At 40.6% G+C, this 16,608-nt stretch overlaps 1 protein-coding gene across 1 annotated transcript in view; it reads left to right on the top strand.

Annotated features, from left to right (window-relative positions):
• EHMT1 (euchromatic histone lysine methyltransferase 1) overlaps positions 1-16,608 on the top strand; it is a 124,831-nt gene that overhangs the window by 41,566 nt on the left and 66,657 nt on the right. Inside the window, exon 2 of the mRNA XM_018565416.1 lies at positions 14,273-14,342. Coding sequence (XP_018420918.1) covers positions 14,273-14,342 — 70 coding nt within the window. The remainder of the gene's footprint in view (positions 1-14,272; positions 14,343-16,608) is intronic.

Raw genomic sequence — 16,608 nt, forward strand, 5'->3', positions numbered from 1 at the left:
AGCAGTAAGTTGTAGAATGCATTGTCTTTGTGTCATGTCAGATCTGTGTCGCCTAGCGGATCAGGTGGGCCTGGAAGAGCCCAGAACAAAGCTGAGTCTCATGGCTGTCCTTGTGAGCACTCTGGGATGGCTGCCTGTATGAAATGGTGCCCCAAGCATGCTTTGTCTGTGTGATTTTCATTTTACCTATAGAGGGAGCTAGGTCATGTGACTCCATTTAGAAGCTTTTGGACCAAGGAAGAGGAGAAAAGGCAGAGACGTTTGCTGACACTCTCAGGCCTGTATGTCTCTCACAATGTGTGTAATGGCTTCTGGTGCAGATCAGAGGGAGCCTTTGTGTATATTGAATGCTGAGCACCAAAGGTTGTCTTTAGTAGGGCTACTGTCACTTCTCTGAGAAGTCCTGTGTCTCTCTCTAGAGCTGAGTCTTCTTTGTCTGAGGCCATAAGGCTTCACTGGTCTCATTAGCCATATGATCGTTTGACACCAGTGCCAAGTTACACAGGAAATCCTTGCTCAAGTTGTAGCCTCCATGTGTTGCTGTTTAAAGGCGTTTGTGTGTTAGGGGTTACTATGCCTAATCATAATAAGGCAGACAGATCCCTCTTCATTAACTTCCTGTACCTGTAGAGGTGACCTTCTAGGTAAAATCCATGGACACTCTGCATTTTTAGCATTTCAGCTTCTGTTCTATGGTTTTCTGAGGCTTCTTTTCCAAGTCTCTGTATCTAGGTGAATGCAGACTTTCTAGTGTTCTGATTGAGTGCTGATTTTGTTGGGTTGTCTGCGTGTTGAGGTTTTTATGCAGGAAATGTTTATTTTAAACATATATCTCTTGTCCATGTTTGATCATATCTAGATTAGGTCAGAACTCAGTTTTCTTTTACAGTGTTGCTGTATAAACAGAAATAGGGGGAAGACAGTTGACTGCACTGACAATTGTCTATTTATACTCAGTGATGTACTACGCTGTGAGCTTTTGCAAAATGTTCTGCCGTGTTTATACTTGGGGGGGGGGGTTCTAATGACTTGGACTTCATAGGTTTTATGTCCATACTGTTTTAGCAGTTTTGCAAGCTATAGTTAATTATACATAAGCTGTTCAATGATTTGAGATACTGTGAACCAAGGTGATTTGCATCTATTTAGTCACATGACAAGTATGGTTTTGTCTTTATTCTTAGATACCCATAGATAAAGGAGCGATCTGTGGTATTCATAAACATTTTTTTTGTGAATTGGGATGCCGTTTGTTCTAATTAACATGAACCTGCCAGACAACCTGTGCTTGTTTATATTGACAATCTGTGCCATACACGTTGAGCTGGTTTCCTTCCTAAATTGCATTGGAAGAAAGGACCAATAAATATGGAATGTTTCTGACCCACATTTCTCTAATTATAATTAAAAAAGACTATTAGTTAAATGCAAGTTTACATTTTTTTTTTTTGGTTGTAAGGTTTATATAAATAAATACAACATTTTAACCTGTCCCATAAAGCTGCTTTTATCTCTGCACGATGGCATAGTTATCTCTACAGGTCACAAGAGAATTTGTAGAAATGTATTTTGTAGAGCTGCAGCTAACGATTATTTTCAAAATCGATTAGTTAGCCGATTATTAAGTTCGATTAATCGATTGCTTTTCCTTGAAAGATTGTTTCATCCAGAACCAGAGTTCTTTAAACTATTTCTGTTGTTTTGGTGCATGTGCCTTTTAATGAACATTTCTGTATTATTCTTCACCTAAGTTCACCACGCACATTACAGTCAGACTGTACAATCTCTTTTATACTGTGTTGTCTGATTGGTTACTGATTGATTGGATAGCTTAGGTGGGTCCTCATATTGCATCGTTTTGGTGAATCTGAAGGAGATTGTCATGGAGTGCATGGTCAGTTTGTGTTTTGTAACGTGTGTGGTGAACCTGTTATAAGCCTATAAGCCAATCTGGTTTTTGGTCACAGTACAATTCTTGAAAGTGGTCCTATACCTCTCTCGCTCTCTCTAGCTCTCTCTCTCTCCCTCTAGCTCTCTCTCTCTCTCTCTCTCTCTCCCTCTAGCTCTCTCTCTCTCCCTCTAGCTCTATCTCTCCCTCTAGCCCTCTCTCCCTCTAGCTCTCTCTCCCTCTAGCTCTCTCTCCCTCTAGCTCTCTCGCTCTCTCTCTCCCTCTAGCTCTCTCGCTCTCTCCCTCTAGCTCTCTCTCTCTCTCCCTCTAGCTCTCTCTCTCTCTCCCTCTCTCTCTCTCTCAAGAGAGTTCATCAAATCTTGGTATGCTTCACCCTTCCAGTGCCATGACATTGGTCACGGTGAGGACATTCCTGTAACTCAGAGCCTCTTCCTGAGCTCTAGTCCTTTCACTTGGCATAGACCACTTGGCCAGTGTAGGAGTATAGGTTATGTGACTAGAAATGCATAGATGGAGACATTTCAATGATTAGAGAATGTTAAGGTGAGGGTCCAGGTATGCTGTAAGGTCTGTTTACAGTTCTTCTTATAATCATGGGCAAAAAAATAAATTAAAAAAAAAACATTTTTATGTTGTGATCTTCATCCAGTTGCTATGGGTACCTTTTTTGAAACGTTTTTATTACATTAAATTATATATATTAGTGTCTGAACTGAGGTTCTTTAGTGATTGGACGGTTTTGGTTGCAGATTGAGATCGGCCCCTGTATAACATTTTGTTCACGTGTAGACGGTCTCTGCATTCTGCAGAGCTATAGATACCGGTCTGTTTTAATTGTATGTTTTTATATTTGCAAAAGTAGGGCATAAGTCTTCTGCTTGCAGTTTCCATGGCATTTCATTGCGTCCCTCCCCCCCTTTATACCTTCTGTAATAACAAGTGTTTAAGAACTATCTGTCATTGGAGCAGGAGCAGCCTAAACTGCTGATGAGGCACCACAGCGAGCTCGGGCTTTCACTGGGTGCGATGTACAAGCAGACATATTTGTATGTGTGACAGCCAGGGGTGCAGCGTGTAGTAGGGAACCTTCATTGATGGCATTAAGATTTGCCTAATGTCTAAAAGAACATAGTATCATTGTGCATAAGGGAATATAAAAACTTAACATAGAATTTTATCCAACAGATTTCTTTATTTTTTTGCTTTTATCTGCAAACGACCTTCTCTATTTTCTGCACCAGAATATGTCTGTCTTTTCACCTGTGCATCTGCCTCGTGGGCCTCTCTCATCCAGTCTGAACAGACGACATTATAAAATAAACAAAATGATTTGAACGGTTGCTCTGGGCAGCATGTTGGCTCATCATTTAAGAGTATATGTTTGAACATTTTACCCTTGTTGGAAGAACATTTGTCTCTTCATAGAATAAATTGACTTTTTGGGATTATTGCTGACGGTAATAGATAGATGAACTACCTTTTAATTACACTACTGGCTTGTTAGACTCCAGTTTAAAATCGCCCCCAAAAAACAAATCCTGATTATTAAATTGTTAACTTAACTAACTATTCTTTTATGACCTGACTAATTTAGTGAATTTATAAACAATCTCTTGTAATGGATCCCACAAAGGTTTTATGTACATGAAGTGAATGTTTGAATGAAGCTAGAATGTACAAAAATATATGGCTGCTTTTGACTGTTTTTTTGAGCCTTTTGTCATAATAAGTATGTTATCGCTCTTCTTAACATGTCTGTCTGCTTCTAGGTTAGAATGACCGGCTCCTGACTTTTGACATTCATTTGTACTGTTATTTTTGTTACGTCATGCTAAGCCTCCTCGGACCTTGTTGGCCTCGCTCTCTTGGCCCGTCCATAATCTTCCTATCTTTTAGGAAATTGTCTCTTCTTTGAATTGGTGCTTTCAGTTTGAGATCAGCTGGTTGTGCTTGTTGAACAGTCCTTTCTGGCTATAGGTTATAGGTTATCTTTTCTGTTCAAGCAACCAGGTTTGTGATCCTTAATGAAATATCTTAGTGTACATGTCCACATTTCTTAAAGGGATTCAAGACCCACATCTTGGCGACAGATACAATTCAGGAAGAGTTAAATTAGAAGTGTGTTTTAACTGTTACTAGATATAACTGCAACCTCTAGAAATGACCACAGACGTTAGATGAATGTCATATTGCACATCCTTTTCAGCAGAGAGATTTTAGACACTGGCCAACACATGTCTGCTAAGGTCCTGTTTGTGAAGATGCGTAGGCTTATGAAAAACAGCAGATAATGCTTGTTATATTCATTTTGGCACTGCTTAAATTAAACATCAGAACCAGCAGTTGTTAAGTACACGGCAGAGCTGTCTCCTGAATGTATCGGTTCAGTAAGATATATATATTTTTTTTTTAACTTGAGCTCTGTCTCTTGCCTGGTGATGAAAGCTTGCTTTATACCTTTGCTAATACAGAACATTGTCCAAACATTTCCAAGAGGCTGCTGAGATGAGCGCAAGTTGCTGTGTAGAAGAGCTCTGAGGCTGCAGCAATTGTTACATGAGGGTGCCTCTTGAAGAAGACCATGAGGTGAGCTCAGACTGCGAGATGGCTGCTGATCTGAGCTCTGTTAAATGGTTTCCATGCCCCATGTCTGATCAGTAGAGGGAGCTCCGTCATTCAGACATTGCAGACTGTCAGCTCAAAATGTCTGATCTGTCTACCAGGCCATAACACAGGTACAGTCTTTCTGTCAGCCATCTTGCTCCTGTCTCTTTGTGTTCATTGTAATGTGCTCTTGCAAACTCTAGCAGGAAGGAGTAGGAGGGGGCTAAAACAGGCCTGGATGTCAAGACTGTAGTTATTCAAGTTCATCCTGAGAGCTGTGACATGAACGTGACGCATGTTTACGTTAAATCCTGCTTTGTAAGGATTTCAGTAGATGTGGCTTTTTTAGACTGCAGCATCAATGTTCATATTTAACCTGCTGCTCAAAAAGGTCACAGATGGCCTCTTCTGTCCTACAAGAAGCCATTTCTGGGAGGTTGTTGGCATTTTAAAGGCCATGTGCCCATCAGTGATTTCTTTTTCTTTGAAATGGTTATTGGTATTTCTTTAACAGAGTGATTTTTTTTTTTTCGGGGTCTCCAGATGTAAATATACTCAGCTTGCTGTAGGATATATACTGTGGTAATCGCTATGTTATCTACAAGGTGGCTACCAATACACGATTGTTGGCCAGTGGGGTACTGTAGCCACATTTGATCTTTTGCTTGAGGTTTTGTAATTGTTTCTTTCTGTTACAGTCTAAAGAGATCAGGCAAGTTGAAAAGTAAACCTTCTCAAATATTTTATTTACTTTAATAATTCCATTTAGCTTCTAATTAATAATTTGTATTTTCATTTTCAGATTTTCAGCATTTTCCTATTTAATTTCAGCATTCCTCTTTTAGGCATTGTCACATAATTTTTGTTGTTTCTTTAGGCCATTTCTCTGGTGTTCACAAGGGGGTCTACTGCTCACGGGACTTAAGGCAAATAATGAAATTTCGCCAGGAGGTCTTCTCCTTTTTCACTCGGCATTCACTCTTTCTTCCTTAGCCTGCTGGAAGGCAGGATTACCTTCCGTTATCTACACGTGTAGGCTTTATAATATTTGTGCTTTGTTCAAACATCTTGAACGCTGAATGTCGTTTCAGTTTTTGTAATATTTTACAGTTACTTTAAAAACATTCCTGCTTCTAGACTTTAACATAATAGTAATTGAGGATTTTTATACGTAGGAAAAGGAAGAAATTTACAACCAGCTACAGGATGTAGATATCAGGCATTTGTACAGTGGGATCGATTCATGAAATTGTCAAATACAACTGTCTGTATTGCTGCACTCTCAGCATTTTTGAACCTGCACTGAAAAGAGATAGCTGGAAACATATTAGTGTTCATGGGCTATGCATATAATGTGAAAACACTCTCGTTTTGAAAGAACTTATTGCAGATTGGTTTGTAAAGCCCTCAGATCTTATGCTAGATGTGGACACTTCCATTCAACCTGATAGAAATAACCTTAAATTGGGTGAGAGGACAAATTTGGATACACTTCTAGTAATAAAGGTTTTCAGATCCACCAGATCACTAGTTAAGGTATCAGTACATCTGCATCATTTTATCTTGAGCCAGCAGTTATGTATCATCTTAAATGAGAGATATTTCGAACAGTAGATTAAATTGATGAGCTTGTAGTCTGCCGTTCTTTTCTTTTAACATTTGTTTTTAGGGTTTGTGCTGCTTGAGACAGAGGTAGACATGGCAGTAAATATTCACAGACGTATACGTTATAATAAATATGATATACATCGTACACTGCACAGCTCTGAATTAGGGAAGTTTGTCAATCTAAGAAGCTGTCTGCGAGACTTCTTTTTCCTAGGTGCTGTTTTGAGAACTTATTGTTTTGCAGGTTTGAAGCTGGTTGTGTGAGTATGGCCGGTCATCAACTCTGTAAACATTGCACAGAAGAAATGGCAGTGTGTTATTTGAGCATGCTCAGGAGAGGCCTGTAGGGGGAGGTGGTTGATGATCTAATTCATTGCAATCCTAAGGAATAAAAGGAAAAAAAGGCCAGGCATGATTTTAATGACAGAGCAGAAGACTTCAGGGACTGCTTGACTAGGCCGAAGCCCGTTTTTTCACACCTGGGAACACTGGTGCTCTCTCTTCCTTTGCTGTATCCTTTTGTACAAGGTTTCAAGGCCTGTCTGGGAACAGTTTTGTAAGGCCAAGGCTGTTTATTTTAGCCCAGCTTCTGATTCTTGGGAACCAACAAGTAAGTGTGGTGCGTGCATTTTTGTGTGAGACCTCTGTGGAACCGAGCAATTATTTATCATAATCATTTGCATTTAATGTGCCCAGACTTGCTTTCAGATGGCTGTGAAGACTGAGGAGGAGACCAAGTTCTGTAGCATAGTCTGAATTTCACGTTGTACATGGAGCTTCATAGGCTGATCAGAACCTTGCTGCCAACCATTTTTAAGATCCCTTTGACACAGTTGTAAGGATCAGCAAACTGAACAATGATTGCATCATACACAATATAAAACAATGACTGCTGCTTAAAAAGGGAAATATTGGTCAAAATGATTTTCCATAATTCTCTGCCTTTAAACATTTGAAAGAAATTATATTGATGCAGACAATTGTTTAGAATTTCAGTCTAAAACATGTCTGCTGCTAATTAAATTACTTTGAGTCAGCCTACAATTATACAAAACTCACTAAAAGACAATAAAATCAATTTTCACCCTTTGATCGGTGATGATTGTTATAGTGAATGATATGCCTTCCAGTTTTGTTGACATTTTCAGAAAGACTGGCCCATTGGTATCCAGGCCTTAGGCAAGGGCAGTGTGGAAAGCAGCTGGTAAAGTTGTCCAGCAGTTTCCATTCTCATCAACATAAAACACATTAGATTGGAGGTAAGGAACAAACACATTTAGGTCACTATTTGCTCTGTTGCTGCTACCACCTATCACCGGTTTTAAAACTCTCAGTTTGTTTTGGTAGATGCACGGTTTTAAGAATGATCTTTATTATTGTTCCAGACTTACATATTCACACAAGATTCAGGTACAAAAAAAATCAAACCTAGCCAGTCTATTTTTTTCCTATCAAAATCTCTTACAGTGGTTTGTATGTTCATCAACATCTAATTGCGTTCACATCTCCATTGTGAACTCGCAGATGTAAAAACCATAAAGCCGAGCTGGAACCAAATGTTTTTTGTTTGTTTTGCACAGAATGTCCTAGTGACACTCTATTGTCCTTCCTTGTTCATATGTCACAGAGGTTCAAAGACAGTAGTAGAAACCTTACAGAGGTTCTAACTTTACCATAAATGAAAAGGCAATTTTTTTTTTACTTTGGACTTAAATGCAATTTTTCAGTAAAGATTATTATATGTATATTTTAAACACAACAGGTATATATGCCTAAATTTGTGTTCTTGGTTATTGGTCACTATCCAATCAGCAGGCTTAGGGCAGGGATGTGACACCTCCATATTCCATAAGTTTAAGGCCTGATTAACTTGTTTGTGGTGCTTTACTGAATGTACGCCTTATGTTGCAAACTAATGTGCATTATGTTAGGGCAGCCCTTTTTTGGGGGCTAGCAAAGTACCATAACGGATTTATTAACGGACCTCCACTTTATAGCCCCCAGTGTACCACAATGCAGGTCCATTGTGTGGTGTATTGGGAATGCAAATATGATCAGTTATCTTGAGTATTGTTGGGCAATATCTGTAGTGGGTGCCTTGGGGTCATTTCACAAAACAACACCCTGCTCTTCATTATGCTGTCCATTCAAAATGAATGGATTGAAATGCAACTCAACAATAGAGGGTGTGTGTGTATATAATTGTCTTTTATTTATTGTGGGGCTGGTCAGCTCAGTCCAGGAGTCTGGCAGCCACAGCTAACACTACATTTTGGCTGCAGGGTTTCTGTCCCTAATTTCACAGAATTGCTTTATTGCTTTAATAAGTAGGCAGAGGGCTGTAACTGTTCCTTGTCAAATCACCTCCGTAACTGACCCTTTCATTTCTTGGTAGTCAGATCAGATCTATAATTGAACCATTGTGTTGTTGGATCAGGTCCATAACTGACCCTTTCATTTCTTGGTAGTCAGATCAGATCTATAATTGAACCATTGTGTTGTTGGATCAGGTCCATAACTGACCCTTTCATTTCTTGGTAGTCAGATCAGATCTATAATTGAACCATTGTGTTGTTGGATCAGGTCCATAACTGACCCTTTCATTTCTTGGTAGTCAGATCAGATCTGTAATTGAACCAATGTGTTGTTGGATCAGGTCCCTAACTGATTTCTTTATATCTTAGTATGAGTGTTGCTAGATTAGGTTTGTAAATGACACTTTAATTTTTTTAGGTAGGCGTGTTTGTCAGATGAGGTCTGTAACTGGCCCTTCGATTTCTTGGTTTGAGTGTTATCTGATTGGTTTGCATTTGGCCTTTCAATTTCTTGATCCGAGTGTTGTCAGATCAGGTCCATAAATTACTCTTCGATTTCTTGGTACGAGTGTTGTCAGAACAGGTCTATTCCTGACGCCTTCACTTTCTTGATATGAGTGTTGTCAGATCAAGTCTGTAATTGACCCTTCGATTTCTTGCTACATGTGTTATCAGAACAAGTCCATACCTGACCCTTCAGTTTCTTGGAACAAGTGTTGTTAGGTCAGGTTTATAACAGATACCAAAGGAAGTGAAAAAGACAAGTGTCCACCAAATTTAACCTCTTACAGTTGTTCCAGTACTTTTGGAAACCAAAACATAAAGCCCTTTGGGAACTGAGGCCAATTTAGCCTCATGGGGCAAAAAAGAAATCCTTCCTGACCCCACAACCCATTTACATATCCTGAAAAAGTATTATTAGTAATTATATTTCTGGATACCAAATTCTATACTATATTTCTGGATAACAAAAATTGGCAGAATTGGAGATGTACACATTGCAATCTTAAAGTTTACAACACTACTTAATCTTTGTGTTGTCTTGATTTAAAGCTTTAATAAGACTGTGAGTATTGCTTCGTCCTTTTGTTTTTATCCCTGAAGACTGACTTCAGCCCTTTTAGATTGTTTCCTAGTCAGTATTGTCTGCTGTGGTTTTGTCATCTGTGGTATTGAATCTGGTAGATGTTCGATTTCATGCTTTGTACTGGTTCTGGCTGCTTGGTTTAGTTGTAGTATACTTTGGGTTAAATTGTCTCAACAAGTCCATGAATTATGTGATGCATGCAAGCAGCCTACTCTGTCTAGCATTGTCTTAATGTGACTTCCTTTACACATTGTGTCAGAGCACGAGGCAGCACTGGAGGAAGGCTCCATGCTTGCAGATTGCATTTTGTGTCCCTGCGTCCCTCCTCTTGAAGATTTAGAACGGCAGGCCACCTCTGAGCTGCATTTTGACCATGGAAGCTGTTTGTGAGCATTGATCTGCAGCCAGCAAGTACAGAAGGTCTGGTTACGCCTTGTTCAGTGGGAGGAAGGTAGTGAGGACTCTTATTGTGAAATCAGACAGTGTTCTGCAGTTGGCTTTTGTTGGGTCTGAGCTGTCAGCAGACATATTTGCTGGGTGGGGGTTGGGCTGACCCACAAAGCAGCTAATACTGGCCCTTTGCAAAGGAAGTAGTGTAAGATTTTTGCTTTTGGGGGTAATTAAAGTCTTGCTTTACAAAATAAAGTTGAGGAAAGCTATTTTCCTTTTTTTTTGTGTTGCTGTCAGTGGCAACAATATATCAAGGAAGAATGGGTAATTTGTGCACAGGCTGTAACATTTGACTGTTCATATAATATTCAGGTTTGGATGTAGATGCATAACCTTGTTTCATGTTTTGCAAAATGCAGTTGATGGCATTTTCATCCTCTATTTATAAATGGCCATTAATGCATCTATGCTTCAGATTTGTTTTTAGATTTTTATTTTTGTTGTTGTGTTTTAAGTCACCAGTAGAAGAGGGCTTTGCCCAAACATGCTTAGATCGTACATGTTGGGAGGACAGCAGTTACAATAGGGATGGGTGCATTTGCTGGATATGATGAAAGTTTCTCACTCAATAATGATTGGTTGGGATAGAGGGGGGCATGTATAGGCAGTATTTTTTTTAAGTGGGGGCAGGTCTAATAGAAACGAGGAAAAGGGGCCTTTCTGACCATAATGTTTTAGCTGTCAATAGGATGAGTTTGTACCTGGCAACATTAACAGGTTTGTAGGTTCGATCACAATTTTATAGGAACAGCTTTGAATCTGAGATCAGTGTTTTTCATTTTAATCTATTTCCTTAGACATGTCACAGACCTACAGAAAAACTAAAAAATGCAATTAATAGTCTTGCAGCTTAATACAAAATGTAACATTTGAAGAAATACATTTGAATAATGACAACCTAACTAAACCTAAACTGCATTAGGCCCCGTTCACATATAGCGACATACCTTTTGCAGCGGATCCGCACGGCCGGGATAGCGCGACTTTCGGGGCGACGTTCCAGCGACGATCCAGCGACGGTAGCGCGACCTTCCCCGTCGGGCTCCATAGAAAAAAAGCAAAATCGCGCAAAATCCGCCGAAAAAAGGGTCCGGTAGAAGCGACTTGCGACCGCGACGAGCGACGCGCGACATGGAGTTAAGACAGCTCCATTGAATAACATTGGCCGGCGACTTCTCGCGATATCGCGCGGCAAAAATGCGCGATATCGCGGCGGAAATCGCGCGACAATTCGCTATATGTGAACGGGGCCTTAAATAAGTACAAAATCCTAATTGGGATTACCCATGATTAGAAAAGGCAGGAGGTATTACAAATAATGCACTTTGACAAATAGGGTTTACATATATTTAAAAAATGGTCACATATTACTACATGTCCAAAGACTAAAGCGGGGGGCCAATTTATTTGTCCCTCATGGTAATCTGCTTGTTGTGATACAAAAAATTATTTTAAGCAAAACCGTATTTAACAGTGCTAAGAAGCACTTCTCATTGGTCAGCGCAGTCAGGTGCTGGCAAATGAGTGCTCAGGGACAGACGAGCGGGCTGCCACAAGTGATCTGGGTGGCTGTACAAGCCTCACGGATCACTTGTACAAAACGAGCAGCAGGGCTAAATGTAGAGAAAGAAACACCTGCCCAGTCTCAAAAACTGCATGTCCCAGGTGTTGGGCGAAAGGAATTGCACACCCCGGAGAGGTGAGCGAACGCCGGGATGTGTTCGTTCACCTCCCGATCTACTGAGCCGACCTGTGACAGTCTCATTGTCACAGGTCGGCTAGAACTATGAGGTGAGTGAAAAGCACTCACCTCATAGTTCTCCTTTTAAGCACCTCACCCTTCAAGCCTGTAGACATCAGTACAGCTTTCCACCTTTCACTGTCAAAGCACACTCCGCAAGATCAGTTGGTGCTTCCTTGTCTTTTTAGCATCAGATACCTGTGCCTCAGATTTGCAAGGCTGACATATGGTCTTTGGTTCACATGTTCATTAGGATTTACCTGGTGGATGTTTAGACCTCATCTGATGTCAGCTTTGGGTTCTTCACATGGTTCTGTGGGCTCTGTTGCGCCCCTTTTGTTAACCTATTATTTTTTGTGGGCTTGTTGGCATTTTGTTTGCTGTGCTGCCCACCCTTCAGCCGAACTGCTTTTGGAAGTCCCAGTGTACCTTAATTACTTCATTCCATGTCTCTTAATGCACATTTTTTTTTCTTATAAAGTCAGACTGAACAAGAACTAAAGAGTGTTTGTGCATTGCTCAAATGAACAGTGCTGCTTAGGGAGCATGAGGGTTGTTGATTGGAGCACTCTTCAGGGAACGTGTTGGACTGCTGCATTCTGTTTGAGAGCAGCAGGCTGGATCTCCAGCATACTGCTGCCTCACACCAGATTTATGTACTTGTAGAACAAAATTACATATGATAAATAATAAACTGGCACTTTCTTGATACGCAGCATTACAGTATTAACAAACATTTATTTATAGATTAGCCACTTTAAGGAGCCTTGTCTCAGTGCAGTTACTCTCCTTCCCCCTCCCCCTTTAGCAACTGAGATAAGATATTATCCACATTGGAAGTAAATTGTTATCAAATAATCTTTGAGCTCAAAGACTTGCATTGTGACAGGGAACATTAGAGTACAAGTACTGTGTAGCACAGCAAAGCAAGAAGCAGAACCTGCATATCTAAGACCCCATTCAAACTGAGCTACATTAAAAAAAAAACGTTTTTTCAGCGCTCATTGGAGCTGAGCGACATTGAGTTACAGTGCACATTTTGTCGTGCTATGTAGTGCTTCTTTTGGCAGTCTATCAAAGCCTATTGGGGCCAAATCGCACAAAATCTGCTGGAAAAATAGGTCATGTTCCAGCGGCAAGCTTGAGGCGACATTGAGCTGTGATATGTGAACAGTGCCATTGAAATGCATTGGACGAGCTACTTTGAGCGATTTGTAGCGCGGAAATGGGATCTAAGGGCCGGTGCACACTTAGGCGACACCCCACCGCGCGGCAATCGTGCACGATTCCGCGCAGATTGCCGCACAGTCAGGAGTCGCCCAGGTGTGCATCGATCGCACTGTGGATGCCAGCGGTGCGCCATGTATAGCAGAAAAAAGGAACAAGTATCTTTTTTTCTGCGACACAAGGTGCAAGTATCTTTTTTCTACCTTTTTCTGGCTTCCTTCTGAACATGCTAGCTCCCTGACTGTGTGTGTGTGTGTGTGTATGTGTGTGGCGTGCATCTTCTGAGTCCATGGCTTGGACATCCGATAGCCGGGCAACTAGGAGTTTAAAGGAGAACTATGGGGTTAAGGCTTTTCCCCATAGTTCTCCTAAGGGTATCGGGAGGACACAAACTAGCGTCCTCCCGTCACCCTAGGCTCAGTATACCGCGAGCTGTAGCTTGCGGTATACTGAGACACCACAGTATATCGCGAGCTGCTGCTCGCGGTATACTGAGACGCCGCAGCTGAAGCGTATCCCGACAATTATGCCCGGATCCGCCCACAGCTGGCTCTGCCTATCTAGAGGCGCAGAGCCAGCTGTACCCGCCCCCTCTCCCGTCCGTTCCGCCAGTCAGCGCTATCGGAGCGGGGAGGGGGGGAATCCAGCCCCTCATAGTTCTCTTTTAATAGGAGTCTGCAGTAGTACCTTCCATATTTTATCACGAAAGGTGTCCAGTCCAACTGTCCAGTCCAAAATCTCTTTAAATAAAAAGATTTTCAGCTTGGCCTGAAATGCTGAAAATTTCATTATTATTGTCATACCACTGTCGGGTAAAGTTTTCAAGGTCTATGAACGCAGTCACATATTCTCTATGTTGCTGGTCTGATATTAAAAACACAGCTGTGGTGCTATGTAGAATTTACTTGGAAAAACTAGACCTGTTGTTTGCTCCTGAGGACTGATTTTAAGAAGAATATGGGATTTCCCATTGCAGCCAATCAGAATCTTTATCTTTCTTTTACTGCAGGCTTACTGCTTTAACTGCATTAGGAACATGACATTGTTTTTTATGGTCACTGATAAGTCTTTTTTTTTTTTTTTTTTTATCCGAGACAGCGTAAATTTAAGAGGCATAAATATTTTTGGTGACTAGAGTAAAATTTATTGTGCATCTTTTATTTAACGGTGTCATGTGTCTATGTGTGTACAACTGTTGGCCTTGTACCTAGAATTTTAAGGAACATTCCTTTACATGAAACGTTCAGGTGAAAACAAGTAAAGTCTAACATAGTTTTAAATAAGTGAGCAAGCCATCAACGCCTCTAATAATTGTTTTGTTTTTTTTGCAGCGTGTAAACACAGGCAAGGCGGAGTCCAGGAAGGATTTGCTCAAAGATATTACCAACAATAAGGAAGACGGTAGGTGGCCAAATCCATTTGATCAGTTTTGATGACCCAATTGAAGTCACAGATATAGATGTACCGTCAAATTGACATTGTACTGCAACCTCCATATTCCTGTTACAGGAGTTGTTCAGTGTGTTGTTCTTATAGTGGCTGTGCAGTCCAATAGACATTAAAGGTACAACCAGCGTACTCCGCAATCAGTGGTCTGTAACAGACCTTGTCAGCCACCCCCTCTCTTCCTCTGCCATACAAGTCTAAGGATATTTGTAATAATAGCTGTGACTGTCACTCAGCTATGCCAGCATAGAGCACTGCAGGGTGAAAACAGAAAGTAGAGAAAAAGGGAATCCAGGCAAAAAAAATGAATCAAATATAAAAACATGCAAGATTACATACATTATATACTACACATGTGTATGTGTATATCTATATATATATATAGTGCCAACAATTTAAACAGCGCTTTACTTAGAGCACATTCACATCAGTCCCTGCCCTCAAAGAGCTTACAATCTAAGGTCCCTATCTCACATGCATACACACGAGGGGCAATTTAGAGCGGAGCCAATTAACCTACCAGCATGTCTTTGGAGTGCTAGAGGAAACTGGAGTATATGGAGGAAACCGGGTTTCCGGGATTCGAACCAGGGCCCCCAGTGCTGCAAGGCAGAAGTGCTGTTGGTCTTTTTACATAAATTTATATTTTGGACTGATTACCATTGTTGGTAAACTCCATCTACCGTGTCTAAAAACATGTTAGGATGACAGCAATGTGCAGTGCCCATCCCAGCTAATTCAGAGGTTTTGCCAGCCTGTATCACATTTGCTGTCCAAAATTATGGAGAGAGATTTTAAAGAGAGACTTAAAGTAATATTAAATGTTTCTCATTGGTCATTTCAAATGCTAAATCATGTCCAATGGATGCTGCTCCTTTATGTTTAAAAGTTTTAGTTTCCTGCAAGATCATTTGGTCCCCTGAGCGCTGGTACTGGTATCCTGTTATAGGGCGGCTCCTTTCCCTTGCAGGGTCCTATGGAGCCACCATTGTGTGTGCTAGTAAGCTGTGTCTCCACAAACACGCAGGCAAAGCAAGGCAAGCTGCTACCCAGCTCCTCCTTCCTCTCTCCCCCAAGCGAGTAGATGGACAGATGCGAGTAGATGGACTGTTCTGTCCCTTCTCATCTTGTAATGGACAGAAGGTTCAGGGAGTTGGAGACCTAATGGCTGTTAGTGGTTGGGCAGAAATGTAAAGAAATACTTTGCTGGGCAATGTATACTTGATCTGGCTTCGATATTGAAAAAAAAGTTGAGAGTTTAATACTACTTTAAGGCAGTTAGAGCCCTATGCACATGCTGTAATTAAATACCTAAAATAAGTGTTACTACACACACACACACACACACACATGTTTTTATGCATTTACTGTTCATCTGAGTGACCTATTTGTTGCTGTTTATTACACATTAACTTACAAAACATTGCCGCATACAGGCATTTTTAAAAATGTGAACAGTCTTTAACAGTTGCTTCCTAAACCCGTTTAATTTTTGTGTGTTTAACTGACTTATTCTTTGCTTGAAATTCTTAATTAAGCATGTTAGCTTAACGTTAAACACTAAACCAAAATTGTTGGCCTTCCAAAACAGTAATTGTATATAAATATGCCAGCAGAAGAAAGAAATCTAACCAAACTTACAGGATTAGTCACAAAAGGGTGAAGAGTTTGGAGAAGGCAGGAGAAGTGAACAATCTAGGACAACATAGCTGAACTGGAAAGTGAGCTGAATTGGAGAATGTTTTTTGCCTAGATTGTTCACTTCTCCAAACTCTTCACCTTTCAGTGAATAAACCTGATATTCTTTTGATTTGTATGGAGTGGGAAAATGTTGGATCGCCTGTCAGGTGTTGTCCCTTTGGATACATTTCCCATTATATATATTCTGTCCAAGTGACAGTGCTTGTCCAAGCAGGAGATCTGTTTGATTTTTGTAGAAAAGTTAGTGATTGCCTTGACAAGAAATGAAGGGAAAACTCCCCAACAGAGACCCTGACAAAAAATAAACAGAGGTTTTAATTCTTCCCCATTCTATTCAAAACAAAACAAAAATTAGTTTTGACAAGGGTGAAAGTGTAATAATAAAAATGAATTGTTTGTAAACCAACTGCAGCTGAGATCAGCCCACAGACTCTAAGGCTAGGTTCACACTTGGGTGATCCGTGACCGCATGGCAAAACCAAGCAGTCACGGAATCGCACACCACCATTCTCTTCTAATG

This window comes from Nanorana parkeri, unplaced genomic scaffold, assembly GCF_000935625.1.
Source record: "Nanorana parkeri isolate BGI_ZX_2015 unplaced genomic scaffold, ASM93562v1 scaffold845, whole genome shotgun sequence".
In the NCBI taxonomy this organism is placed as follows: Eukaryota; Metazoa; Chordata; class Amphibia; order Anura; family Dicroglossidae; genus Nanorana; species Nanorana parkeri.